The sequence below is a fragment of the Poecilia formosa genome, unplaced genomic scaffold, assembly GCF_000485575.1.
Source record: "Poecilia formosa unplaced genomic scaffold, Poecilia_formosa-5.1.2 Scaffold242, whole genome shotgun sequence".
NCBI lineage: Eukaryota > Metazoa > Chordata > Actinopteri > Cyprinodontiformes > Poeciliidae > Poecilia > Poecilia formosa.
Window position 1 is genome coordinate 871,726 of NW_006800181.1, and position 26,709 is coordinate 898,434.

At 37.9% G+C, this 26,709-nt stretch overlaps 2 protein-coding genes across 2 annotated transcripts; both read left to right on the forward strand.

Moving 5' to 3' along the window:
* The first annotated feature begins 6,802 nt into the window (after positions 1-6,802).
* Positions 6,803-20,003, forward strand: gga3a (golgi associated, gamma adaptin ear containing, ARF binding protein 3a). The gene is made up of 17 exons (XM_007569585.2): positions 6,803-6,905; positions 8,912-8,996; positions 9,162-9,237; positions 9,330-9,428; positions 10,654-10,777; positions 10,884-10,987; positions 11,442-11,522; positions 11,594-11,731; positions 11,981-12,062; positions 12,198-12,323; positions 12,971-13,177; positions 13,265-13,338; positions 13,426-13,829; positions 15,304-15,503; positions 18,308-18,477; positions 18,595-18,705; positions 18,861-20,003. Exons 1-17 carry the CDS (start codon positions 6,869-6,871, stop codon positions 18,969-18,971), a joined length of 2,229 nt encoding a protein of 742 aa, XP_007569647.1. The 5' UTR covers positions 6,803-6,868; the 3' UTR covers positions 18,972-20,003.
* Positions 20,004-20,581: 578 nt separating this feature from the next.
* On the forward strand, positions 20,582-25,698 carry LOC103150116 (small ubiquitin-related modifier 2-like). Its single transcript, XM_007569587.2, has 4 exons — positions 20,582-20,689; positions 21,621-21,752; positions 23,486-23,557; positions 25,219-25,698. Exons 1-4 carry the CDS (start codon positions 20,669-20,671, stop codon positions 25,282-25,284), a joined length of 291 nt encoding a protein of 96 aa, XP_007569649.1. The 5' UTR covers positions 20,582-20,668; the 3' UTR covers positions 25,285-25,698.
* The last annotated feature ends 1,011 nt before the right edge of the window (positions 25,699-26,709 follow it).

Genomic DNA, 26,709 nt, shown 5'->3' on the forward strand with positions numbered 1-26,709 from the left:
TGGTGGGAGTGTGGTTGTCTGGACAGGCTTTGCAGCTTCAACATCTAGATGACTTGTCATGATTCATGAAACCATGAATTTTGCTCTCTACCAGAAAATTTTGAGTGAGAATGCTCTTAAATTAGGTTGAGGGACAAAACTGAAGCACACCTGCGAGACCACCAGGTCTGCTTTTTTCAGAAGCACTCAGTGTGGGGAAAATGTGTGACCCTGAAAGATAAATACTGACTCCAAATTCAAACACTGAGAGTTTTCTGTGGCAGCATTTTAGTCTTTCATGTGGAGTAGATAAACACTTAGAGATGATGTGTATTTTTGTATTTGAAGGAAACTGTCACAACCTACCATGCACGAAGATGAGCACAGCAGGCATTTTACTGTTCCAGGTCAACAAGGTTACATCTTGAAAAGACAAAAAAATAAAAGACAGTGAATCCGATATGATGACAGAGACGGCCTGATTTTTTTTCGCACTGCTGACAGACTCATCCTTTACAGTGTTCCAGATTGTTCAGCTTGTTAGATGCATCGTACAAAGCCTGTCTCTCGAACATGTTGACATTTGGCACTAAATCCTAATTAGTCCTTCATTTTTCTGGCAATGAGACAAGACCAGGCAGAAAACAATATGATGAAATAAAAACATGAAGAATGGTTCTGAGGTTCTGATTCCTGGAGAACTTTGCTCTATTTTTAGAGAAAGTGCAGCCACACTCCAGCTACATGTGATTTATTTTTTAAACACAACTCTGTTCAACAGGATTCATTCCCCTTGAACTTGTTGACACTCTGTTACAAATTTTCATGCATTTTAATGCATCTTTGTGTGGATAAGCGCAAAGAAATGCGTATGTGGTTTTTATCGTCTTTAACATCTTTGCCCAGCTGGAGGCTGAAATGTTTGCCTTTTGTTCTTTGCAAAATAGCTCAAGTTCAGTCAGATTAGAAGGGACTAATTGGTCGACACACTTTTTAAAATCTTTCTACAAATTCCTCAAAAGGCTTTTGTTCTGGATTTTAACGAGGGCATTTCAACACACACATCCCTTGATCTGAACACTGAAACTCTGGCTGTGTGTTACCTTGTCATTGCCCTGCTGGAAGGATGATGCACTGACGCACACAGATTAGAGACGTCGTATCCAGTGTCCATCAAAGCTGCCAAATACAAGTTTGCTTGAAATCAATGCGCTGAATGCATTTGGACAGTTTCGTCGGGAGCTCAGTCATGACAAAATCCTCAGCTGGTGAATGCTGGACCGACAGTGCGCTTTTGATTTGTTGCTCAGCAGTCTGAATGGAAAGCCAACATGGTCCAGGGTTCTTTGCTTTGCATGATTTGAAAGCACAAAATGGTCTTCATTAGGGCACGTCTTTATTGTGGAACTGTGATGTGAAAGCAGCTGATAAATCCTGCTCTCTGGGGGTGAACATGGACTAAATTCAGGTTCAAATTGATGAGATACAGACTCTGACCCCATAAGACCAGAAACTGCGTGCAGTTAGATTCAGATTGTCTAGGTAGGGAGGTTTTGTCCACATTGTCCTGAAACCTTGACCTCAAATCTATGAAAGACTGCCTACAGTCCCTCTGTTGTGACATTGTAAAGGAAATGTCTTCTTGATTCTTGTTAAAGTTGCACTATTCTCTTGATCAGTCGTATGTGTCATAATGGATGTCAGATCTGCGTCCACAGATAGGGGCACAAATTAAGCACCTGACTCTAAGCATTCATAGTATCATAATATAAAAACAAAAGTCAGTAGAAGAATAAGGTATTTGGGAAGTTTTTAATTGTTAGACTCTAAAGAAATTATACTAAAAAACAGCCTTTCCTGTAGTATAAGACTTACTGCCACAAAACATTATTACACAAAGAAAAGAAAAATCAACCCACTCAATTTTCCTTATTTTTGTGCCAAATTTTAGTGAGGTGTCCAAATCCATAAATGAAAAGGTTACATGAAAATAAAGATGAAGTCAACCTTTTCTTTGCTCACAGTATGTAATCAGTATGAGATGACTGGAATCCGGCTTCAAAAGACACATTCAACATATCTCCAAAGTCTGTCTTCAAGCAGATCAGAAGCTTATTGAAAATCATGAGGCTCTTTCAAGGACATACACTTTAATGTTCTCACATGGATCTTTCCCATTAATCATTCAAGTGGACAAATTTGAATAATGGGCTAGTGGCGTCATGCAGTCACTAAATCTATGACTTTATTCTGTAAATGTTTGTATTGCTCAATTCAGCACTTGAACGATATGCAACAGTGGGAAGAGTAGAGATGCAAGGAATTTATTTGCTTCTTTTAAAAAAAAAGATAAAAAGTGACAATTATTTAAATGTTTGTTACAGATGTTAACATCTTGCAACATTGTGCCATGTTACATTTTTTATTCATGAGGATGTTTTTTTTTTTTTTTTGATGATTTATACCCAACCTAATTCTTTGAGTAGCAAATCTACTCTAATACTCTTCAAATAAAGCAACCTCGCTTCAAAAACCAGAAACAAGCTCTTGGAAGGTTTTTTCACAGTTTAACCTTCGATAAAGCTGCAGGATTCTCTTAAGATTCTCTTAAAAGATTCTCTTAAAAGAATCGTCACATTTTTCCATTTGATTTCATCACATCAAAACATTTCCGAGGATATAAAAGCTTTTCTAGAAATGCAATTGAAATTAATATTTAATGTGGCTTTTTTGATCTTCAAATGTAAATTTGTTGCAGGGCAGAGATAAGAAGCCTGCCTACGATTCAGTGCATCAGTAAAACCCTTAAATCAATTCCATTTCCCAAGCACCACATGCTGTCTTTAAAATAGTTGCAGTCACAAAGCATGATTTTTGATATAATCTTTTATTTTAAATGACTTGCTATTTTTTAGACTTGGGTTGATTTTTCTATGTGACCCTAACCCTTGAAGACTGCTGCTGTGACTATCCAGCAGAGGGTTGTATTAAATTGCTTTCAGCTGCCCCTTCCTTTCAGAAGTTCAAATTGCAGAGTTGGACTTTATAAACTATCACTCTGTTCTGTGGCACATCGGCCATTGCTGGTCAGGGGACATTTAATAGAGGTGCTTTAATAGACCTTAAGATGCCTGTGCCCCAGTGGGACAGAATTTGTTGTCCCAACTGAGATTATGGTTAAAAGCCCTCTAACCCCCAAATTATAAATAAGTGAAGCAGCTTCCAGTAATGGAGATTTTAGACAAAGACATTTGTTAGAGTTGTCATCCTTTACTGGTTGTTTTAGCCATTGCACATTGAGTAACTAGTACAGGGTTTTCACAAGCTACAGTGTTCAGCTGGTTTGGATTTTTACCAAATCAGTCCCACAATTTGTGGGAAGACAGGTTATTTTACTATACCAGTCACGTATCCGCAGTCTCTCTGATCTACTTCCATTGCCCCCTGTGATTGATTATGTGTCTGCAATTTAGAACAGTTGAGTCTAACAATTGCAATCAATTTCTCACTTGACTAAAACCCTGTGGCTCAATAGTATTCTTTTATTTACAATGTGCGACTATTACTGAAGTGCATCTGAAGCCAACAGAGAGTTCAGGTGTTTTCCAGACATGTTATTTTGATCCACTCAGGACAGAAAGGAACCTGTAGGTCAAATGTTGACGACTTTAGAATGAACATCGCTGGGGATCTCAAGTGTGTGAAGAAACCATGCACGATTTGACTTAAAGGCTTAAAAGAGACAACTCTGTGAGTCTTTCGTGATCTTGGGATTTTCTTATAAATGGCTCAGCCACTCGAGCATTCAATGGAAACTATCGTATGCTTTTTTGCCACTCTAGTAATATAAAAAAGTATTTTCTGTATAAATGACTAGGATGTTTCATTCTCTGCAGGTTAAATGAAACTCTGACTGCTATCATTTTAGATGGACTGAGCCAATTTGTTTTGAAATCTTTCTTCTTTTAATCGGAGGGTCCCTGATGTGGTAAAAGAAACAGCGTGCTTGAAGTTTTTTCTTTGCAAACATAACTGTCTTTCACTTTACTTTCAAACCATCTATCTGCCTGTCCGTGCAGGAATGCCTTCACTTGGTTGACTTTCATCTAAACAGCTATGTCAAATAAACCATGTATAACCGTAACTTACTTTCACTTCATTTTTAGGTGCTATTGTGTTTGTCTAGTGTGTAAAATTCCAATTAAACACAAACATTTCTGGTTGTGACATGAGAGTCAGTGCAAAAGTTTATGTACAAACAATAATGTGAGACAAAGTAGTAAAAATAAGAACAAGAAAGTAAATAAACCTTCTGACTCAGTCACCAAGATCTGAGTTTTTTGACTGCACAAAAGGCCAAGTTTTTCAGGTTGGACAGTACAATCAACATGACTGAGTTCACACCTTTCAACAAGCAGCACAGACAATACACACAGAAGTTACCTCACAATGCCACAATAGGAATTAAGGGACTTGCATTCACAATCTCAGTACTTGTGATGCAGTGAAGGAAAGGAGAAGCAACACAAAAGTAGCTGTAGTTGACAGAATACAGTGACTGATTTAATATGAGTCCACTTGATTTTCCTCATGAAAATGATCAGACAGCCGAGTTAGCTGGTTCCGGTGTGGCCCCAGAGCAGGAAATCAATATTCACACATCGGTACACGTAGCACACAAAGAGCCTAGTCAATGATTAGGGGTGCCGCTGCCAGAGCCTCTGTTGCAGACCCCATGTGGGATTATAACAAAATGGATATTTGATCATCAGCCAAAATGAGTCCACATAGGTCATGGCTTTGCACTGGTATTGTGAATCATTTTAAACTGATCACAGCTTAAAAAAATTATTTTTGACAAAAGAAACTGCAAGACATAGATGTTAAAGCAGCTAAAACCTTGGTTAAAAATAACATGTTTGACTATATATATTACAGGGAGGGTAGCAGTAGAAACCCCCCTGCAGCCCTTCAAAGATTCACGGACATAGATGAATGGATGGATGGATTCATGATTAAGTACAGCATCTCTTCTTAGAGTGCAAGGAACAGCTTAATAAATGTTCTCGATTTTATAATGGAAATATAAAGGCTTATGTGATGAAATCTGTGAGAACTACATGGAGTCAATGTAAGGATGTGAGTTAGACTTCATTAAATGAAAATAGGAAGTTCATTCGCTGAATATCTTTCACTCCAAGCTGGGGGAAAGCTGCTATTTTAACTTTCCGTAGCATATTTATCTCGTCAACATTTAACAACTTAATAAACCTTCATTACACTGAGAGAATGTTGTTGTTTTAAGATGAAGTTTCTTCATACTGGCAGATAGTCTGATGTAATTTATGAAACTATGTCTCTTTGACAGAGACATGATAGGAAGATGAGCAGACCCACTGAGTGCAGTGACCCTTTGTATCAAAGCCAACCTGTTAATTAAGTCTTGTTTTAGTTTCAAGGATTTTCTGAGGTAATTGATAGTTTAACTGTTAAAAGAAATTATTTAACAGACTCTCAACTTTCTTTTTACAGTCATGGTGAGAACGGAGCACAGTGTCTTCAAATTCTGGGATATATATTTTTTTCCTTTTGTATTTTCTTTTTGAAATAGTTTTTTTATGTTTTGATTTTGGCTTCTGGCGTTGTTGAATAACACTGTTTGGACCTGGAAGAGAGTGAGTTTCTCTCTTTCTGAATTATTACAAAAACTTCTCTCTGCTATTTCTGCAGTGAAACAAGTGAAGAACACAAAGTTTGCAAAACATTGTTTTTAAAATCACGCTTTTCCAGCAGGCTACAACAAGGACAGGCCACAAGTCAATGTCATTTATAGCACATGGTATTGTTATGTCATGTATAACAATACAAGACATTGCTTTATATGACAACAATTGTTATACATGAGAACACCTTTGGTGTAGTTCAAGTAACACCAAAAGTAATTAAAGTTTAAGAAAATAATATAATATAATATATAGAATATAAAAGAATATAAGAATATAAAAATATTGTCTATATCGAATATGACTTAAATAGAATTTGACTATTGGTCCATTTTGAGCCAATTTTCCAAAATGGGCTCAAATTTTGGAAAACTTGAACCAGGGATGTAAAAGTTACTACATTTATATCCCTGAAATTGAGCGTCTGTCTCTTTAAAAAGTTCTTAACTTTTTCTGACACTGCCTTCATCGCAACTATTCTTGGGAATCCTGGACTGTGAAGTAGTTGGTATGATAAGCTCACCGGACCTGCAGTTTCACAAGGTGTTTAATAATTGCTGGTCTGGAGGAGTTGACTGGGAGACTCGGGAGAGAGATGCTCTACTGGACGAAATCTCAGCTGGAGACTGCAGCTCCAACAAGAAGTTTTGTGAAAATACAACTATATTCTCACTAAGCATGAGAGCAAGCGTTTATGCAACCCCGAATGACTGCCAAAGAAGATTAAGGAATTCTCAAACATGCAAGAAAGAATCAAAGCAACACTCCAGTATGTTTTTGATGAGGGACTAACATTACATCTATCGATAAAAAAATGAAACACAGATTCTGATATATTGATAATTTACAATATTTCATTGGATTTAGAAATGACAGCTTCAAATAACCCTTCAGTGTCGTTGTTTCGTACATGACATGACACCTTCACAATACAAATACAAAAGTTCCTCAAGCACTAATAATAAAATGTGTAAAATAAAATAGGCTATAGTGTGTATAATTCGACAGCAAATTAAGAGTTCACCTTCGCAAAGAATACATCAGAATCACATACATGAATACGATGACAATGATCTGCATGTCAAGAGTAACTGCAAAGTCCATTTCTTTTGGAGGCACGTGAAGGCAACAGAAGTCACGCGTTGTTTCTCTTCGAGAGAACAAATATGGCGGATGATGGAGAGTCATTGGAGTCTTGGCTTAGTGAGTACATAGTTCGTAATTTTTTCTCAAGCCTGATATTAATGCTACTGGTGTGCATGTATGTGCTCTATTTCCACATCTATCCGAATGATCTGTTCGATTCCCGTGACATGACCGTAGCTGAATATTAGCACGCTAACTGCTCTGTGTTGTCATCAGATGCTAACCCAGCTAACAGCAGATGATAAGTGTCACAAGCTAAATTCTCGTCTGCTGCCTGCCTTTGCATATTAATTCGGCATTAAATTGGTGTTGCTTCAAAACGTGATGAGTGTGTTATCCTAGAACGACTCAGTGTAACATTTGACTTTAAAAAAAAATGTTAAATGTCGTCGATCTTAACCAGAGAAAGTTCAAACAGCTCCTGATATTGTACCAAAAAGCAGAATGACTGTTTAAGGTAGAGACTACAGGGTCACTGGGTGTTCTTCACAGGGTGTAAGTTGTAGCTTTATGTCTGCTTTTAGTCACGATATGACAAAGTTCTGACATTATTGCTACCAGCTAAGTGTAAATATTGGAGAGTGCATCTGTATGGTTGTTTTGGTCGAGTCCTGCCTTCAAGACCCCATACCCTACCTATGTACACCTATATAATGTTGACATATAGTGTTTTATATGTTGCTTACGGAAGGACATGTTCATATGCCTACCCCTTTAACACAATTAAATATATTTAAAATGAATTTAGATATTTTTGAGAGTGCATTGCCAGGATATGAACAAAAATATTTGTGGTACATAGATTTTTTTTCCAGATATCAAACCGTAAATGAGGCAACCTTATTTTTATGCCCATTCAGTCCTTCATAGAAACATCAAGGAACAGAGGTTGTACAAGGTTTACTAAAGATGAGAAAAACATTGAAAGCATATTAATATCTTTTGAGAAGCTCACTAAAAACAAACACAGTGCTGTACTAAAGTGCTTAATCCTATTTCTGGATTTCTTCTGTTTTTATTTGTATACTTCTCACTTACATGTTCCAGGTCAGCATAGGAAGTATAATATCAAACCAAGATAACTTGAGTATTTAAAAAAATATATTTTGAATAAAACTTTAATTTAATGGTGTAGAGATTTAACAAGGAAGGCAGATAACTTTTTTGCCTGATAAATTAAATCACCATATGAAAACCTCTATTTTGTGTTTATTTTAGTTATTTTTCTCTGATATTAGAATTTGTTTGGTCTAAAATATTTAGATATGACAGAAAAGTAAAAACAAGAGAAACTGGTAATGGGACAATTATTTTTTTCTTACCAAAGGCTCAGGCGTCATTAAAAAACAAAACAACAAAAACTGTATTTTTATGGAAAAGCTGCAGTAAACACTAGTTATTGTTTTCAGTTCTGATTTAAAGGCAGCAGCTGTTTCTGCACATCTCAGGTTTTCAGGGAGTTTGTTTCAGAGCTGAGAAATGTGGAAGCTCAATTCTGCTCCTCCTGTTTATTTCTGGTCCTGGGAACTGTTGACATAGCACCTCTCTGAACCTGAGGGGTCCAGGTATTTAGTACCTGACAAGCAGCTCTGAAATTTAGAATCCAAACATTTGATTCGTTGGTGGTACTTCTATGTAGTTTGACTTTTTTTTTTTTTTTCGTAGAGTTTTCAAATTTAGATTTCAGTCCATAACTAGTCCAATGCATCTATGCATGCTCCATGGTTTTAAGCTTCATTGAATCCAGTTGAGTCTTGTGACCAGAAACAATAGCTTCTCTCTCTTCTGCATTAAGCTGGTGGAATTTCTGAACCCATCCACCCATTATGGACACACTTAGTGACTGTTACCATGTGTTGACACAGAAACATAAAGTTGTGTGTCATCAGTATGTCCATTGTAAAAAATATTGCAGTACTACATAATAAGGTTCCAAATTTACAAATCTTGATACATAAGGTGTAGTGACTGTTAGTCTGCAGTCCATATGTAAGGATACGTGGTTTTGAAATGCAAGGGTGAAATGCGTTTCATCCTTTGAGTTTGTATTTTCTCTTTTTCAGATAAAGCCACCAATCCCTCCAACAGACAGGAAGACTGGGAGTACATAATGGGTTTCTGTGATCAAATTAATAAAGAGCTGGAAGGGTATTGTCACATTTATTCATTTAGCTCAGTCTATCTCTTAGCATTCAGTCATATCCATTGAATCAGATTTTATGTGACCTCTCCTTTGTAAGCATACATGCTGCTTTGTTAGCTCTGGTATTGAAAATTCCTTTTGCATTCTTACTTTATTTGATATTTTTTTAGTCCTCAGATATCTGTCAGACTGCTGGCGCACAAGATTCAGTCCCCTCAGGAGTGGGAGGCGATGCAAGCACTAACGGTGGGCACCTTCAATGCTTCAGTGTTTCCTCCCTAACCCCTTTTTGTTACATCCTACAGCATGAAGCTAATGGTGCTGGGATTCTTTCATAGGTTCTTGAAGCATGTATGAAAAACTGTGGACGGCGATTTCATAATGAAGTTGGAAAATTTAAGTTTTTAAATGAGTTGATAAAGGTGGTCTCACCCAAAGTAAGTAACAATAACACTCATATCCTCAGAAATTGTGATGATCAGGGCTGCGCAACATATGGAGTTGCAATTGTCATCACCTCAATGTGTGCAGTATTGCAACAGCAAAGAACTCATTTGATGTAATATTTGGGTAGCTTTTAAATTTCAGGTGCCAGGAATTAAAATTCTGCTGGTTAATATTGTGTTTGGCAATTTGTATGAGCTTTGTCGATGCCTACACCTGACGATGGCTATGTTTATGTAGCAGGTCTTGATGCGCATATCTGATCTTTTTTCTGAAATCTAATTTTTGACATTTGTCTGAAAGATTTACAACCCAAAAGCATTGCCATCCCACAGCAGCTCTCTGTTTATGGAAGTAGTAATGGATGCCACTTAAAGTTGTTGAGCAATGGGAGCCGACAGGATTGTCACAAGATCATAAGAAGGAAGACATGGAAAAAAAAGCACAACAGATAGCAACGACCTTTTGTAGGGCATTGACTGCAACTTCTGTAGAGAAATCTGTTTGGACGTGTTGTCGGAACTCGAACTTATAATTGTAACTTTCATCTGCTCTTTTCCTGCGTCGTGCTTCTTCTGGTGCAGAACTATTATGACGCATGTCTCATCTCAGTGACATCAAAGTCAGATGAAATGCAGCACGACTGTTCAGACTACAGCCGCCTTGAAAACAATCGGATATGTATCTGATTTAGTACCGTGTATGGAAGTGGCACAAATCAGACTTTTTGGGGAATGAAATGATCAGAATTGGGCCGTTCAGACTGCCATGAAAAAGATTCTGTATATTGGTTGTATATATGCAAAAAAAAAAAAAACAGATTTGGGGTTGCATGGGGTCGCATTTCCCTGCTGTGGGAATGTAGGCTTAGATGTTGGTGATCAAGATCCTCAAAGATCACAGATGCGTCAGTATAAAAATTGGTGCTAATATCAACATCTGCTAATCCAATTTGGACCAATAACCAATATGCATTGATATGCTCTTGAAAAGCAGACCACATTTCTGACATTTCACTCTCTGCTTGAGTTAAACACAATCCTGCACTGCGTCATCATTCCTGCCACATGACCCAACAAATACCACATGCACAACTTTAACAGGCTTGGAACTGTGCTTATTCCTGATGTTGTGCAGCCTTGGTCGTGATGATATTATCTGCATTAATGTTTTGTGTGATTCTAAGATGAACTAATAATAATAGCCTTTGGTTTCCAGTACCTAGGAGACAGAGTTTCAGACAAAGTGAAAATGAAGGTCATAGAGATGCTGTATACTTGGACTGTGTCTCTTCCTGATGAAGCAAAGATCTGTGAGGCCTATCAGATGCTGAAATCCCAGGGTAAAGTATGGCTGTGGCTCCAATAAGCAAATACTGCAACAGGTATGAGTTTTAAATCTTTTTTTTAATTGCATGAGCTTTCTTCTTTTTTTAAACTTTTTTTTAGGTATTGTTGTAGTTGACCCTGAAGTCTCCCTGAATGCCACATTAATCCCCTCACCTTCTCCACGTCCCAAGAATCCTGTATTTGACGATGAGAAAAAGAGCAAGGTCAGTTTAACACATTATGTGTTTGTGTGAATACCCAAGATTCTCTGCTATAGCCTCAGACCAAAGAATGCCCAATTTAAATAGAATAGAAGTTTCCTTTATTGTTCCAGACTGTTGAAATTCAAGAGGATTGAGTTACAAAAATGAAAAGGTGTTAAAAATGGATAAAAAACCCCAAAACAAGATAAGTAGTAATGCACTGTACAAGAAGATAACATAAAAATATTGTGCAGTTTGTCCACGAACAGGATTTAGGTTTGTCCTCGATGTAAACAACACAAACTGTGTTTAGATTGTGCTGGCAGCAGTCGATCCACGGATTAGGCTTGCTAGTACTTTAATTTATTTATTTTCTGTTGTTGTTGTTTGTGGGAGATGATAATCTTACTTCTGCCTGCTGCGTCTGTGGGAAGAGAGTCTGGCTGATTAAAGCTTTTTTCTAATTCCTCTGCAGAGATTAGCAGAACTTCTGAAAAGCAAAAAACCCGAAGATCTTCAAGAGGCGAATCGGCTCATCAAGAACATGGTGAAGGAGGTGAGTTTAGCTCAGATTTAATCAGAGCTACTTTCATCCACACACAACCCAAACCCATTTGTGTGTCACAGGACGAGGTGCGATCACAGCGAGCCGCAAAGCAAAAAAACACGCTGGAGGCCGTCAGCAACAGTGTGAAACTCCTTAATGAAATGCTCGCTCACTTCAGCCCAGAAGACTCCACTGAGGAAGATAAGGAGCTTATAAAGGTCTGTGTTTTGTGATGACAGGTTAATAATGCCATTCGTTGGCCTTTATTAACCTTTCTGGAAGCTCTGTTGTAACGTTCATAATGCTGAACCACATCTGAGTTAAATCTATGTATCAGAGGATTTTCTTTTTTTATTCTACGTATATAAAATAAAGATTTACTGACGAGAGGAAAAGCGTTGCTTCTCTGTGTTTTAAAGTTTCCCTTTAGTGTTAAGAATCTAAACTTTATGTCTCATTATTTTCAGGAACTATACAATGACTGTGACAAGCTCAGACAAACAGTATTTAAACTGGCTACTGAGACCGAGGATGATGACAGCAGCTTGGGTAAAGATGGTCTCATTCTCTTGTTTTTGATCTAGTTTTTTTTTTTAAACGTATCAGAAATACATTGAACCCAAAGTTTTGCTTTGTATCATCCTGACTGTCGCTCTAATGTTTACAAAAAAAAACACACACCAGGAGAGATCTTGCAGGCCAATGATGACCTCTCCAGTGCAATTAATTCCTATAAGAAGATAGTCGAAGGGCAGTCCATCAGCGGAGACGCTGACGTTGCACAAGGGACTCAGACTCCAGCCACGCAAGGTAAAGCCTGCATAGGGGAGTGGATGGGAACTGACAGATTTGAAAACTAAATACTTCTGATGCGCCGATCAAATAACTAATAACTCGCTCTGATTTAGTGCTGCGTGTGTTAGATTTGTCTTCACTTTGTTCTGTCAAATTCACAAAAAAAACAGCAAGTTTACAAGTTGATGAAATGCTAGAAAACGTCTGCAGGCAAGGTCAGTCACTTCATGATGTCAAAAGCAGAGTTGTTGCCCAGAAACATTCTGAAACATACAAAGTACAAACTGTGAACTCTGTATATTAAATTCAGTCCTTTTTTTATTTTGGCTCTTGTATTGTACTCAAAATGTTTTTTTCATTTTGTTTTGTTGCTGGCCTGAAAAGGACTGAGTCAGGAAATGGATGTAATTTTAACAGGAAAATATGGAGGAACTCTGCATTTAGCCCTCTTTCTCAGACACCACTACTTAAAGTCTTCTGAAACTCTCTTTTTATTTGCTTTTGGCATTACTCTGCTTTGCTCTACCACACACAAACCTGCTTAAGGTTTTATGTGTCTGTGTATATTTAGAGCAGACCTTACTCTTTAAAGTTAATGGTTACATGATTTGATTTGAACAAATGCCTTTCTTGTTCTGTTTTTTTTTTTCACCATTTCTTAGGCTCTGAAGGCACAAACAAGTCAGAGATTCTTATTGACCTGGTGGGTCTGGACACCAAGAGTCCTTCTCAGCACGAACCTCAAACCTCTTCTCTGGTTTTTTCGGGCGACTTGCTCTGCGGATCGACGACCACCGATCTTCAGTCCAAGACTGCAGCTCCACCCTCTGCTGCCCTCTCCCTGCTGGACGAGGAGCTGCTATCTTTAGGTACAAACCTTCAGACTAAATCTTCTTTTTAAGTCTTTGCTTGATGATCTGTTTCGTCTTAAAAATGAAATTTGTGTAAATTTGCAGGCCTTAATGATCCTGGGCCTGTAGTCAATGAATCAAGCACCTCAAATCAGAGCAATCATTTACCACCTTCACAGGTATTTAATCTAAGACCCTAAGATCTGGAGCATTTTACCGTCTACCTTGCTGAATGTAGCTCTGATTATAATTAAATGTGTTTCCAGGACTCTGGTCAAGACTTGGCTCTTTTCGACTCTAGTTTGCCTCCTGCCTTTGATGCACTTTCAGCACCTTCGCTGTTCCAACAAGCCCTCTCTACGACACCAGCGCCAGCGACTTCAACCAGAACAACTACAGCTTCCTCTGCCTCCAACTTCCCCGCCTTCTTCGCGCCTCCAGCTGCTACGGCTTCAGATTTGCCGCCGTCGGTCATTTTCCCACCGCCGCTCGGCTCGGCGCTGACCGCCGCGGCGCCGGCAGGCCCTTCGCCGTCGCACAGCGTGACCGCGCCAGCCTTCTCTGCCGGCCGTCAGCATGTCTCCTTACCTGGGGCCTTCCAGCCCGCCGTATCCTCTCTCAGTCACAATTTGCAAGACCTCGCCATGCTGGATCTGGGCGGGAGTGATAAGTGAGTACCATTCAATTCAAATGTCACACTTTTAAATGATGTGCGAGCTCGGTCCTTGTTTCAGCTCTGGAAACGGTGCATCACCTGTCTTTTGGTTCTGCTAGGATTAAGACATAGAAGCCATGTGCTGGAGAGATAAGATAGTAGGGAGTTAGCAGGAGAAATGCAACATTAAAGAGCTTTTTTTTTTAGCGACAGTCTGATAGATTCTTCCCGCCTCCAGCTCTTAGACTCTATAACCTAAGAGAGTTATAGAGTCTAACTCTAACAGCAAGGATGTAAACAAATGTTTGCATCCTTAATGGCATTTGCACAGTTATTTTCTCATTTTAAATAACACTTCTGAAATTATTGTACATCTTTTTCTGCACTGATGTGCTGATATATTGTAGTCTGTTGTGTTTTTCACATCCCTTGGATTGAGTGCAATATTTCTATTCCAATAACTGCACAGTATTTTTTTTATGTTATAATCATATACCGTATATTATTACTATTATTGTTGTTAATCTTGTTTCTTCAGTATATTTTCTCATGTTGTGAACCTATATATGTATCTGATGCTGCTGTTGCACCTGAATTTCCTCTCTGTGGAAAAATAAAGGCCCATTTCCTCTGGTGGCCATTACATGTACATTTGACTACGGTCACAACCTCAGGGCGTTTTACTGGCACTTTATCTGGCAGACCAACATAAAGTAAAGCATAATTTTTTAAAGTAGAAGCAACATGATTCATGTTTTGCGCAATTTTTAACACGTAAAAATTTGAACGTTTTTGTTTAGCATTTGTGTTCATCCCCCTTTACTCTGATACCAGTAAAAAATAAAAAAGTCCAGGGAAGCAAATATTGCACACCAGTTATCAAATTATTATTTTTTTCTTGCTTACTTCTGTTGGTTTATTGCATAAAGAATTCTTCATTGTGACATGACTAAATGCTGAAAACTTCATGAATACCTTTGCATGTCTCTCTGGTGTATTTTTCAAGGCTGTGATATTGTAGCTGTTGTAAAAGTCACAATGTGAAACTATTGTTGTCTACATCTTCACAGCTTTACTCAATTTTCTGTTGCATAGAAAAGGCAAGTTTGAAATAAGTAACATTTCCATTTCTCAATACAACAACTGGCTACAAATAAATGGTCTGAAACCTTTGCTGTCCTGCAGCAGGTGAGAGTAGATCGGCTCTAAATGACGGTTAAACCTTCCACAGTGCGCATTAAAAGGAAGATATTTTCTGTTGAGACGTTAAGTGTGCTAGTTACAAAGATAATGTAACTGCAACCTGGATTTCTATTTTTATTTGAATGTGAAAAAGAAATGACCTTTTAAACAGAAAAAAAAAGTTTGTAAAGGAAAGTACTTCTCTTTTTCCTCATTTGCAACACCTCTTGATGACTCCCAACTTTTCCCAAAATGAAGTTTTCCTTTTCTCCCAGATTATTTGACCGCTGCTTTTGTTTCCTTCCAGTCACAGTGGAACGTCGACTACGGCGATGATAACTGGGATGCAAGGGTGGTCTACTCCTCCGGCCCTCCGAAGTCACCCAGACGACAGCCCTCTGCTGCGCTCCTTGTCTCCCATCCAGCCCATGAGCCAGGCGAGTCCAAGCAAAGGAGACGAGGTTTCCCTGGCTGCTGTGTTTGTTCCTCTGGAGGCCATTAGTCCAAGTGAGTTTGTTGAAAAGAACCTAATGATTTCTGTTGGTTTTGTGCCAGTAGTTGCTGACATTTGGATTCTGTTGTGGAAAACGGCAAATGTATTTTAAGAGCTAAAACATTTGATCAAGTACACACGTGCCCTGTTCTAATAATGAAATGCGACAATCTCGCAGTAATAACAATTTCCTGTCAGCCAAAATGGCAGCTTTTAAAAATACCAATAAATGTTTTGAAATTGGTAGAATGTTCTTTTTTCTAGTCCAAACTTGGATTCCCAATTTTAATAGATATTTTTTTTTCCATTTGCTTTTCTCCTTAAAAATTAAAGTACAAATTGAATGCATCTTAAAAATTGGCTTTTATTTCAGTCAATAACTCCGTGAGTTAATCTGGATTCATAGCTGAAATTGAAACACGCTTCTCAAACAAGGTGGTAGTTTGAGAAATCAATTTGAACAATTGATTTTAGCAAATCAATTGCTAAAATCAATTTAGCAATTGATTCCACCAATGAACTCCTTGTTCCATCAGTGAACAAGGAGTTCAGTGGTGGAAAAAATAAAAAGATTTTCCAAAAATGAAATCTTCAAAACAAAACGCTCTATTAATCGATTAAATTAATTTATGTCCAGCCCTAGGAATTGGCCCCCTCAAATAATAAGTCAAATGATTTTATTAAAAAAAAGTTAAACTTTCTCATGGTTGGATGTTGGTGAAACAAGAACTTATGACAGTGCTGTTAAAATTAACTGCAGTTGATGGTTTTATTTTCTTAATCAACAAAATATGCTCTGTAGGCGATTTTTAAAAGCACCATATTTTAGCTGTTATGGTGACTGGGGTTTTGAACTTTGATGTTTTTTTTTTTTATAACACTACTCAGTCTCTGCATCTTGCCAGGATTCCATTCACTGCAAGGAATTTTGAGTTCTTTTCGCTCTTTCTTCGTTGTTGGTCTGAGCATTCATTAGGCCGCTTTATAAAGTACACTTTGTTGTTACTGGAGTTTCATAAATTCAAATCAAATGTTTCTTGGGTAGTATTATTTTTTTGAATTTTTTTTTTACAATCTCACTCCAGATGCTCTCATCTAGGGAGCGCATTCTGTTGCGCTCACACTCACATTCTGCGAGTGTGAGTGTGAGCGCACGAGGTTGGGAAGGTGTGGTTGGGGTCATAAGCTGCCACCTCTCCTGGATCACCCCAACCTGATCTTAAAATATAACCATTCCTCAAGGGATCAGGTTGTAGACATATTTTTCTCTCACACACAGTGCAGATCAGGACTTTGGAGTTTCTTGATCAATGAAATTCTGCCTGATGGAGCTTGGTGCTTATTAGGCCAGAGCTGACTGAACGTCTGCCACAATCCAGGAACAAAAAGAAACGGATTAAGTGTGCTGTCGGCACTGGACTGACGGCCTCTGGCCTTCCTCTGGGGGCTCGCTAGGATTGATTCGAGCAATGCTGCAAATATCAGACGAATTTATCGACTGACTTGTTGCCTCATTTTGCTTTTGTTGTTCTGTTCTTGCTGCTGATGTGTGCGCAGTTTATTGAATTTACAATTTTGGCTCTGAAAGTCAAAATTCAGAGTCAAAATTGTGAACCTAATAGTTACCTGCAGTGACTCTTCACAACTCTCTAAAAACGTTCTCTTCTCTTTGGAAATTTTTTTTTCTGGCGTTACTTAAAATTTTTGGAGCCTGAGTGTGTTGTTTTTGCTCATCTCGTCAAGCGGCAGGCTCTCGCAGCTGAGCCTCTCCCTCTCCGTCGAGAATGCTAATGAATCACCAGTGCCTTGGGTGACCCCCTCAGTCAGGAAGTAAACATAAAGCTGGATTTGTCTCAAATATGTCATCAAGTAATTCTCTATCTCTACTATTTATCATTTGTCTAATCAAATTTCTAATGTTGGTTCATGTTGACTTAAGTCAAGCCATGAAGGTGTCATGTTTCAAATTTGTTGGTGTGTCTTCAGTAAATATTATTTTTTCCAAACATAATAGCCATGTTGACCAAAAATAATCCTGATTTATAATATTTTCCATAATGAAGCAGTCTTAGTCCAGAGCTAACTTGCATACCTCCTCAGTCATGTTAAAACTTCTGTTGCCATTCATGAAAAAAAAGTATTTTTACCCATAATTTGACATCTTGGATTCCACTAAATCTTTTGTAATCTGTGAACATCTCACTGTAACAAAATGCCCAGTCGATGAAGATATTTCTACAGTAAGCGGTCAGTTTATAAAGTGTTTCTTGGAATAAGAGCGTTTCTTTGAAAATCAAAATATTACATTTTACTACCACCTAGTGGTGAAAATGGGCAACTGACAACGGTAAAGAAAGATGTGGTTATATTTTCCTCAAGTAGACCCTAATTTACCGTATTTCACTGTAATTGTGATTTGAAAGCAGAGTATTTATTTATTTATTTTAAAAAAAGGACCGCTTATTGCATTTAGAATAATTTTGCAGCACTGCCTTCTATAGCTGCTTGTGAGTGGATGCTATTTGTCTGGTAAATCTTTGTACATACTGTGACAAAAAAAAAGAGAATAAATCACCACTTCATAAAATCAATTTATCTATTCCACACATTTGCTATTAATCAGCTGCTGCATGAAATGTTTAATCTAAATTGAGGATTTCTGGATTTTGGGAGATGAAAGAGAGAAAAACCCTCCCGACTCCACTAAGGGACAAGGGTGTACAGAAAATGGATGGATGGATGGACGGAAGAGACAAATGTCCTCCAAAAGATGAGGTTCTCAGTTTTTGACTGACGTCGGTCTGTCTGGTGTTTATAGGTACGCTCTGTCCTGTGACGGCGTATGACAAAAACGGTGTCCGTGTTCTGCTCCATTTTGCCTCGGACTGTCCCCCCGGCAGGCCCGACGTTCTGGTGATGGTGGCGTCGATGCTCAACACCGCCCCGCAGCCTGTTAGGAACATAGTTCTCCAGGCTGCTGTACCCCGGGTAACAGTTTATATGTTTGTGTTGCTACTTACAGGTTTTTTTTTTATTTTTTTCTTGAGTTTTATTAAATCTTCTCAAATTTGAGCGCCTGGATTTCTTTTCTAACAACATCTGCAGACGATGAAGGTGAAGCTGCAGCCGCCCTCCGGAGCAGAGCTGGCCCCTTTCAATCCAATTCTTCCTCCTGCTGCCATCTCTCAGGTCGTGCTGCTTGCCAATCCTCTGAAGGTAGATTTCACACACGGACTGCTTGAACTTAAATCCCTGTAAAATGCACCGAAGTCTGTGCTTATAATGTGACACGATGGGAAAATGCTCAAGGAATACAAATATGTTTGCCAGGCAGTGTAACATGAGCCTGTTTGTGCTTTTCTGTGTCTCAGGAAAAAGTTCGGATGAGATACAAACTGATGTTTACGCTGGGAGAGCAGTCCTTCACAGAAGTGGGGGAGGTGAATGACTTTCCACCTGCTGATCGATGGGGGGCTCTATAGTTACATTTTCCCATTATTTAAAGGTGGGTCTTTTGCAGTTTTGTGTGTCAGCGAAAATCTACAAAAGACTTGAAATCAAGAAGGTTTAGTTAAATGAAAACTTGAACAAACCATGACGGGTTTAAGATGGTCCAGTTCGACCTGTGATTACAAACTAGTGTGACCTGATATCTTGAATGTGGATAATGGTGTTGAAGTCAGTCATTAATTATAATTAAATTAATATTTTTCTCTGAATTTATTTCTCATATTTAAACCTGACTGAGCTGAACAACAAAAAAGGCAAAAAAAAAAAAGTCTCATTTTTGATATTTCCGGTTGAACTCTGACATTATGTGAGATTAATGCAGGTGAATAAAGGTCCAGAGACAAACAGTGGTTTATTTGAAGGCTTTAACTGAGACTTGACTTCCGGGGTTTTACACTACTATGGTTTTAAGTATTCTCATTACGCATTTGATTAATTTGTGAATGGAAGAATCATATCTGTTAACATTCCAGAAAAAACCCCAAACAAACTGTGCCGTCATTCTGCATTCTCGCCTGACAGAAATGGGCTTCGGTGCACCTTATTTTCACCAGATGTTCTGACATGTATGCGTTTTTAACCAAACCCTGTCGAGGATCTGCTTACAGGAAATAAGGAGCTGCTAGAATCACAAGACAAATGATCATACTGTTTAAAATTAATATAACGGCATGAATATTGTACATTTTCTTCTGCCGCTGCTTTTAAATGATGTGGAAACTCACCTAAGGGGTTAGATCAGTGTAAATGACTTGTGTTGTGTGGGAGCTTCAAATTAGAAATGTTTTGCTCTTTTGTTATGTCTTGAAACAATAAAATAGTTTTTTTGGGGGGGGGTGGGAGGGTATTTAAAAACTTTAAATCCGTCAGTGGTATCTACAACTTTCTTTACATATTTCTTTTAAAAAGTATTTATTTGGGATTGTTGAATTGTCATTGCATATTTTTGAGAAGCTTTTTCTGTGCATGGAAACAATAAAAGAGATTAATCTATTTGTATTATACTCTTTGATTTGCCTTGATTTTTATTTTTATATTTTTTTACACTATTGTTGAAGATGTTATAACTGAGCTTTGTCTAAATTAAAATTCTAATTAAGAATCCCAAAATGGAAAACAAACCTGTTTATAAAAGATCTACATCCGTCTGAAAGTGGTGCCCCGTACTGTAGTGATGGGTAGTTCGGCTCTTTTCAAAGAGTCGGCTCTTGTGACACGACTCGGCTCTTTCGGCTCTTCAACGGCTTTAATCTGAAGTCTCGTATTTAGATTAACTTTGTAAGTAAGAATGTTTTCTAATGTAAATAAACCCTTTTTCATTCAGTGTTTTATGACGGCCTTACATATGTATTTACAAAAGCAGGAATTCTTATACTTTTGTGTTTCATAAAATATGAGCACGAAGAATGAACAAAATAACACCGCAAACAAATGTACTGAGAAGGTCCATAGTGCTGTATTAGATAATGTATTTTAACTGAAAAGAAAAAAAAAATAATGGGGAGCCACTTATAGTTGTATATCAATTCATTCGATGAGAGTCGGCTCTTTTGATTCACCACAAAGCTGGAGCGTATGGTGAGAATGACCCAAAAGTACCATACAGCGCATGCGCTGAAGATCGGGCGCACAACGGCTAGCCGAAGTAGCACAAACAGCAGCAACAACGATGGCAGACGAGAAGCCAAAGGTGAGGACGGAGTGGCTTTTATATATATTTTTTGCTACAAACATACTTGCTGCACAAATGATTGACTTTGTCTGAACAGTTTCCCCTGTAAAGAAATGGAAACAGGCAAACTTGAAGCTACCGTTTTAGCTAGCAAGCTAGCGGTTAAATTTAGCATAATAAGCTAACGCGGCTAAAGATTCTGAGTCCCTGGCAGAATGAAAGGAATAGCTTTTGTGCTTTGTTTAGATACTGTTATCAGTGGGGACCACTTGTCAATACCAAGTAATTAATTTGGTGCTTTCATAACTAAAGGGTTTAACAAGAATCTAGTTGAAATGCGAGTTTACCGGCTGTCGCTGGAATGACTGGTTGGGACAAAAAGCTAATGTCCGAAAGACATTTCATATGTTCGATTATGTGAATCAAGTTAGCTGTTTGTTTGTTTTTTTTTTTTTTTTTATATCTTTAAATGGAAGGTAAAATGTTAATATCTTAGTGAGTTGTAGGCCATCGATGAATGAGGCGCCTATTGCTCCAGCGAAGTTGTAATTTCGCTCCTTTCTGCGCAGTCACCAAATAAACCCACTCCTCACCAACAGTGAACATAATCAGTAAGAAAAATTACCATCAATCGACAGATGACATGGATCTACTGTCCTTTAGGTTCTGGATGCATCCCTACTCCAACATAGCTGAATCAAATGGTTACAATACCTCTTCAGCATGCCATCAAGTTTGGCGAGGGCCTGGTGACCAGCCATTAATTTGATTCAGGTGTGCTGGAGCAGCGTTGCATTTAAAACCTGCAGGACGTTTGCTGGGGTTGGAGACTCCAGATATAGAGTTTCAAACTGAGGATGGTCGATCCAGATGGGCCTTGTTTCTGGTAGTTTGGAGGGTTTTAAACGTTGCTTGACTTCATGTTGACTTGTTTCCTCTGTCTCCTCAGGAAGGAGTAAAGACTGAGAACAATGAGCACATCAACCTGAAGGTGGCAGGGCAGGATGGCTCGGTTGTGCAGTTCAAGATTAAAAGGCACACTCCTCTCAGCAAGCTGATGAAAGCTTACTGTGAACGGCAGGTGAGGCTGCTGTACAAACACGCTTTTGCTCTCAATAAATGGGTGTCTCTGGCTAAAGTTACTGATATGTTTAAATTGTTCTATAGACACTTTTGGCTTAAAATGCAAGTAGTGAGTGTATTGGACACATTTTTAGAATTTGAATCCAAATAACAAACCCCAAAAATGTATTAAGCAGAGTAAAAACTACATGTGCAGCCTCTGTGTGTTTGTTTCTTCATTTGCCATTTTTGTTTTAATTTTCTCCATACATAGGTGCATATAAAAATTACATAAATTTGATATTTGTTAAATTAATTTCAGTAATTCAACTGAAAAAGTTACTCTTGGACCTTACAGCCATAAAACCAAAACCCCAAATCAGTTCAGCATAAAATTATATTACAGACCAACAAAAATATTTTCAGTACAAAATGTTGGCCTACTAACAACTTTGTCAGTGTACTGCACACTATAAGAACTTCATATTTGGGCTATGTTCACATAGCAGGCAAATGCGACCCACATTCGACTTTTCCATCGCAGTCTGAACAGCCCTGTTTTGATCAGCTGGTCTGCATGGTTTGCTCTGGTGTCTCTGGTCTTCCTCCTGAAAGTATTTCATAAATTCTCTGTGAAGTTTTTTTTTTATTATTATTTTATTTCTTTGAGATCAGTTTGTTGGTCAGTCAAGTTCAGCGATTCCATGGTCATTAAAGTTGACAGAGTGGGCAGGTGCCAAATCCTGCTTGAAAATGAAATTGGCAGAGGGAAGCACGAGATTCTGGTTGGGATTTAGACCGTCCTGGCTTTGCACTTGATAAAATACACTGCACATTGTGATTCTCCCTCGAACAAGCATTTCAAGGCTGCAGTTAACCCTTTTTTGTGCATCTTTTTCAACCCCTCTACTTGTTAGGAAAGCTGCTAACAGCTAGCTTGCTAAATGAAGCCCACCTTAGTGGATGGTGTCAGTAGTCCCCTTTCAGATTATCATTTTATCTGGTGATCTACTTGTTTATCACGGCTTGGAATTGATTGAAATGTTCCAGTATGGGCATTACACCATGAATCCATCTCACAAAGTAGTAATGAAACTGGAATCAATATGAAATGTAACGAGTGTGACATAGTACGAGCAAAGAGTTAACTCAGACAGGAGATACGGTTTTATTTTCCAGATTCTGTCAATAATAAACATGTCAGTTATTTTATTTTTTTTTGTAATGACTGTGTAACCTGAGTTTTCCATTTTTAGTTGAATTGCTGCAATCCATTTTTTAAACTTTTAAGTTATTGAGATGGAGATGACTACAAGCTGCTGAAAATGCAACAACTAAACCTCTGACCAGACAATGAGAGAATAAAAAAGTGCAAACATTTTTATGAGTCTGATGTTAAGCTGTAAGAGTCAAAGTATGGCAAAATATTATTTTGCAACCACTATCACACAACTGCTGGGATCCACAGAAGTGCAAATATTTGATCTTTTGTTTTTAATTTTATTCATTTTTATTAAATGCATATTCAAGGTCACACTGACATGTGGCTGGAGTTGGAGTTTATTGCCAGATGACGCCTACTCCCACTTGTCCACCCTACTATGTACTATATCATAATTTGTATAGCACTTTTCTCAGTTTTAAAATGTGCCGTGAATAAAACATTTAATCTGATCTGAATGTATGTACTCATTTCCGATTCTTGTACTATTCATACATGGTTCTAAAACTATGGCGTTTCTGTCCTTTTAGGGTCTGTCAATGAGGCAAATAAGATTTCGATTTGACGGTCAGCCTATTAACGAAACAGACACACCTTCACAGGTAAGCCAACATGTTGTTTAGCTTGCATTTCAACTTTTTGCTTCTAGGCAATTTGTTTTTCAGCTTGTGGACTTTGAATTCAAGTCAACTTTTATAAGGGATGATTGAAATAAAAGCAACTTTAAAAGAAACTATTTACGGATGTTTTATTTTGAATGCTTTTATTGCCCAATCCTGTTTCTAAGGCTGTTCTGTAAAACTGAAACCCAGACAATGTTACAACACAAATCTCTGCAACTCTGCCTTTGGGAAGAACACCTGTCCACTGAGATCAATTTTCTATTCTCATGTAGATTCTGTTTGTTTCCTGGGCTTAAGTTATTGTACAATACTCTGAGTAGTGGTGAAATAAGAGGAGTGTGAACAGTGACTTTTCAAGCCTTGTTGCTCTCATGTTGGCTACTGATATTTCAGCTGTTCATGTAGTCATGTAGTCTGCTTTTAAATAAACTTGGGTGTAGTGTGAATAAAATAAAGCACCACAGTCAAAAGACAAAAACCTTAAAAAATATACTTTATTTTTCTTTTAAAAATCTGCTGTTTTAAAACCTGGAGCTGTATTACATCCAATGATTGTCTTCATTTCTGTATAGCTCTCAATCTACTTTTTATGCTCAAAAAACACAGAAAAAATCAGAAACATTTTAAGACCAAAAACAAAACTTCAGATTAGTCTCTTAAACGTGTCTTTGAAGGCATGAAAATGAAGCCCAACCCCTGCAGAAAAACCACAGGTGTTAACTGAGGTTCAGATCGAGAACTGTTTTTCCTGTGAGGTGATGAGCGCTAACCACTGCTTCACCCTGTCAGTTGAGTTTCACAAATACTACTGAATTTCAGTTTGCTCAGTGTTTTTTTATGAAACCAAAGTTGTGCAGTTTGCATAACTTTGTATTCAGGTTAAATTTCAGACCATCTATATTGTGAACACAAGAGTAAAAGACCAGATTTTGGCAAACTGAACCACTTAGTTCTGTTCAGGGGACTGGTGCACACAAGTAAAAGGTTTTGCTTACTGTAAACTTTAGTCACCCATCAACATATTTAGTGTTGCTGGTGTGACCAGCGTTAAACCTACTTCTGAATGCTTTTAGTTCCCTTTCGATACGACAAGCCACAGTTATATTAAATGTTTTTTTTTTAAATATCTTCAGCTATGAATGGCACTACAACTTAGAACATTTGAGTTTGTTTCTTTTTTCCTTCCTCCCTTTTGACAATATTGTGCAAAAAAACCTGAAGTTTATGCCTTTATTGTTGAACTTGACCAGGGTAACCCTTAACAACAAGATGAGTCCTTGTATGATGAATCAAGTTATCAAAGCAGTTTATATGCAGACAAACACTGCACAATAAATATGTGGACATTCAGGTGAAATAAATGGACAGGATTTTGTTTATACAATAGCCAAATTCCAACTATATAAACCCTTATAAAAGTAAGATGTGCTTATGTTTATCATGTTTACTCAGCAAAGAGTACGTTTATTTATCTCGTTTATTATCTCATTCGAAGTCTTTGGTATCGTGATATGACAACCTCATCTAAATTTGTACATTCACATTAACACATTTCTTGGTAAAGACCTTGTATTGTGAAAACTGCTGTTCACTTTTACCCAAAGACTCTAAACTGACCTTCTTTTATATTTCCCTTACAGCTAGAAATGGAAGATGAAGATACAATTGACGTGTTCCAACAGCAAACTGGAGGATCGGCCCTTTAAAGACTGTTTCCTGTGAACATCCCTACCTCCCTTTTTGTCCCTGAACACCTTTGTTATACCCAGTCTTCATATGCTCATCACCAGTGTTTATATCATGGGATACTTGTACAAAAAGATGAAAGGCAGCAGGGAGAGTTGGCATTCACCTGCATTGCACTGACACTTAATATGTTAGCATGTCTGAACTGTGCAGTGTGGAGATATCAAAAGCTTGTCAAGTTTTTTCCCCCTTTTTCTTTCTTTTTTTTTCTTCTTCCCAAGAGCTGAAATTGTTTTTTATACATACAACAGGGGTTTTGATTTGGATAGAATATTGTTGATGAGTAAGCCCGTGTTTTAAATTTGCTGACATCTGTTGTTTTAAAGTGTATTATTGAAATAAATTGACTTTTTTAATAAAATGTTTGGTGTTCAGCTTCCTATCCTACTTATGTTGCCTTGCAGAAGTATTCATACCCTTTGAATTTCTCCCATCCTGTCAACATGACCTTCAGTGTATTCAGGCCATTTTGATTAGACGCTCAGCCTTGGCCTTCACAGGTCAACTCATGAATAAACAGTCCATACTTGTGCAATTTAAATTCAAAACACGATCTGTGCATGGCTCAGAAGTTTGACAGGAAACTTTACAGAGCAAAAACAGCAGGAGAGCTGGGGAAAACATGGACATGTTTAAAGGAGGATTAGATTGGAACACAATATTCCAAGCTTGAACATCTTACAGAGGGCCGTCATTTCAAATGCAAATCATCCAGGACATGGCTGTTCACCTGAACTGGTCAGATCAGAGCAGAATCAAGCATGATGCCAAAAGGCTTATGGCAGCACACTGAAGGAGATGGGAACATCAACAGCTCTGGCTGGAGAAATTGTTGATGGGACAAGTATTTGTCATGAATGTCCCAGTCTAACCCCACATCCAAATCTGGGAATATGGGATTAGACCATATCCCCAGTAAATCCGGTTTACAGATTATAAAAATGAGGTTTATAATCAGTAAACCTTAGATTTACTGATTATAACTACCCAATCTTACTGAACTGCTTAAGCCATTTTGTGAAGGAAAATGGGTAAACACTCTAGCTGTCCAAAACCTGCAGGAATGCCCTAAAAAAGAGCGGTCATAAATTAAGTGAAAATTAAGTGAGGCCCCTCAAAGGCATCAAAGAAATGCCTTTGAGGGGCCTTTAGAAAATGTTGTCTGAAAGTTTTCAAAAAAGTATCACTGTCAAAGTTGAACTACCCATTAAATAACATTTTCTAAATGTTCTGTTAAAGTTACATTGTGAAGTTACGGAGAACATTTAGAAAATATTACATTTAGTGGATGTTTCCCAATGTCTGCCAAAAAAGTTACAATACAATACAATACTTCAGATAACCTTTGGAGAACGTTCTCTGGTCGCTAGAAAATCATTAACCCT

What these genes read in the sequence shown, in the direction of transcription:
- LOC103150116 (XM_007569587.2), top strand. Translation starts at nt 20,669, where the DNA reads ATGGCAGACGAGAAGCCAAAG. An exon ending in TGGCAGACGAGAAGCCAAAG is followed by an intron (nt 20,690 to 21,620) that starts GTGAGGACGGAG and finishes CTGTCTCCTCAG; the next exon opens with GAAGGAGTAAAGACTGAGAA. An exon ending in AAGCTTACTGTGAACGGCAG is followed by an intron (nt 21,753 to 23,485) that starts GTGAGGCTGCTG and finishes CTGTCCTTTTAG; the next exon opens with GGTCTGTCAATGAGGCAAAT.
- gga3a (XM_007569585.2), top strand. Translation starts at nt 6,869, where the DNA reads ATGGCGGATGATGGAGAGTCATTGGAGTCTTGGCTTA. An exon ending in ACGATGAGAAAAAGAGCAAG is followed by an intron (nt 10,988 to 11,441) that starts GTCAGTTTAACA and finishes ATTCCTCTGCAG; the next exon opens with AGATTAGCAGAACTTCTGAA. An exon ending in TGCTTGCCAATCCTCTGAAG is followed by an intron (nt 18,706 to 18,860) that starts GTAGATTTCACA and finishes TCTGTGTCTCAG; the next exon opens with GAAAAAGTTCGGATGAGATA.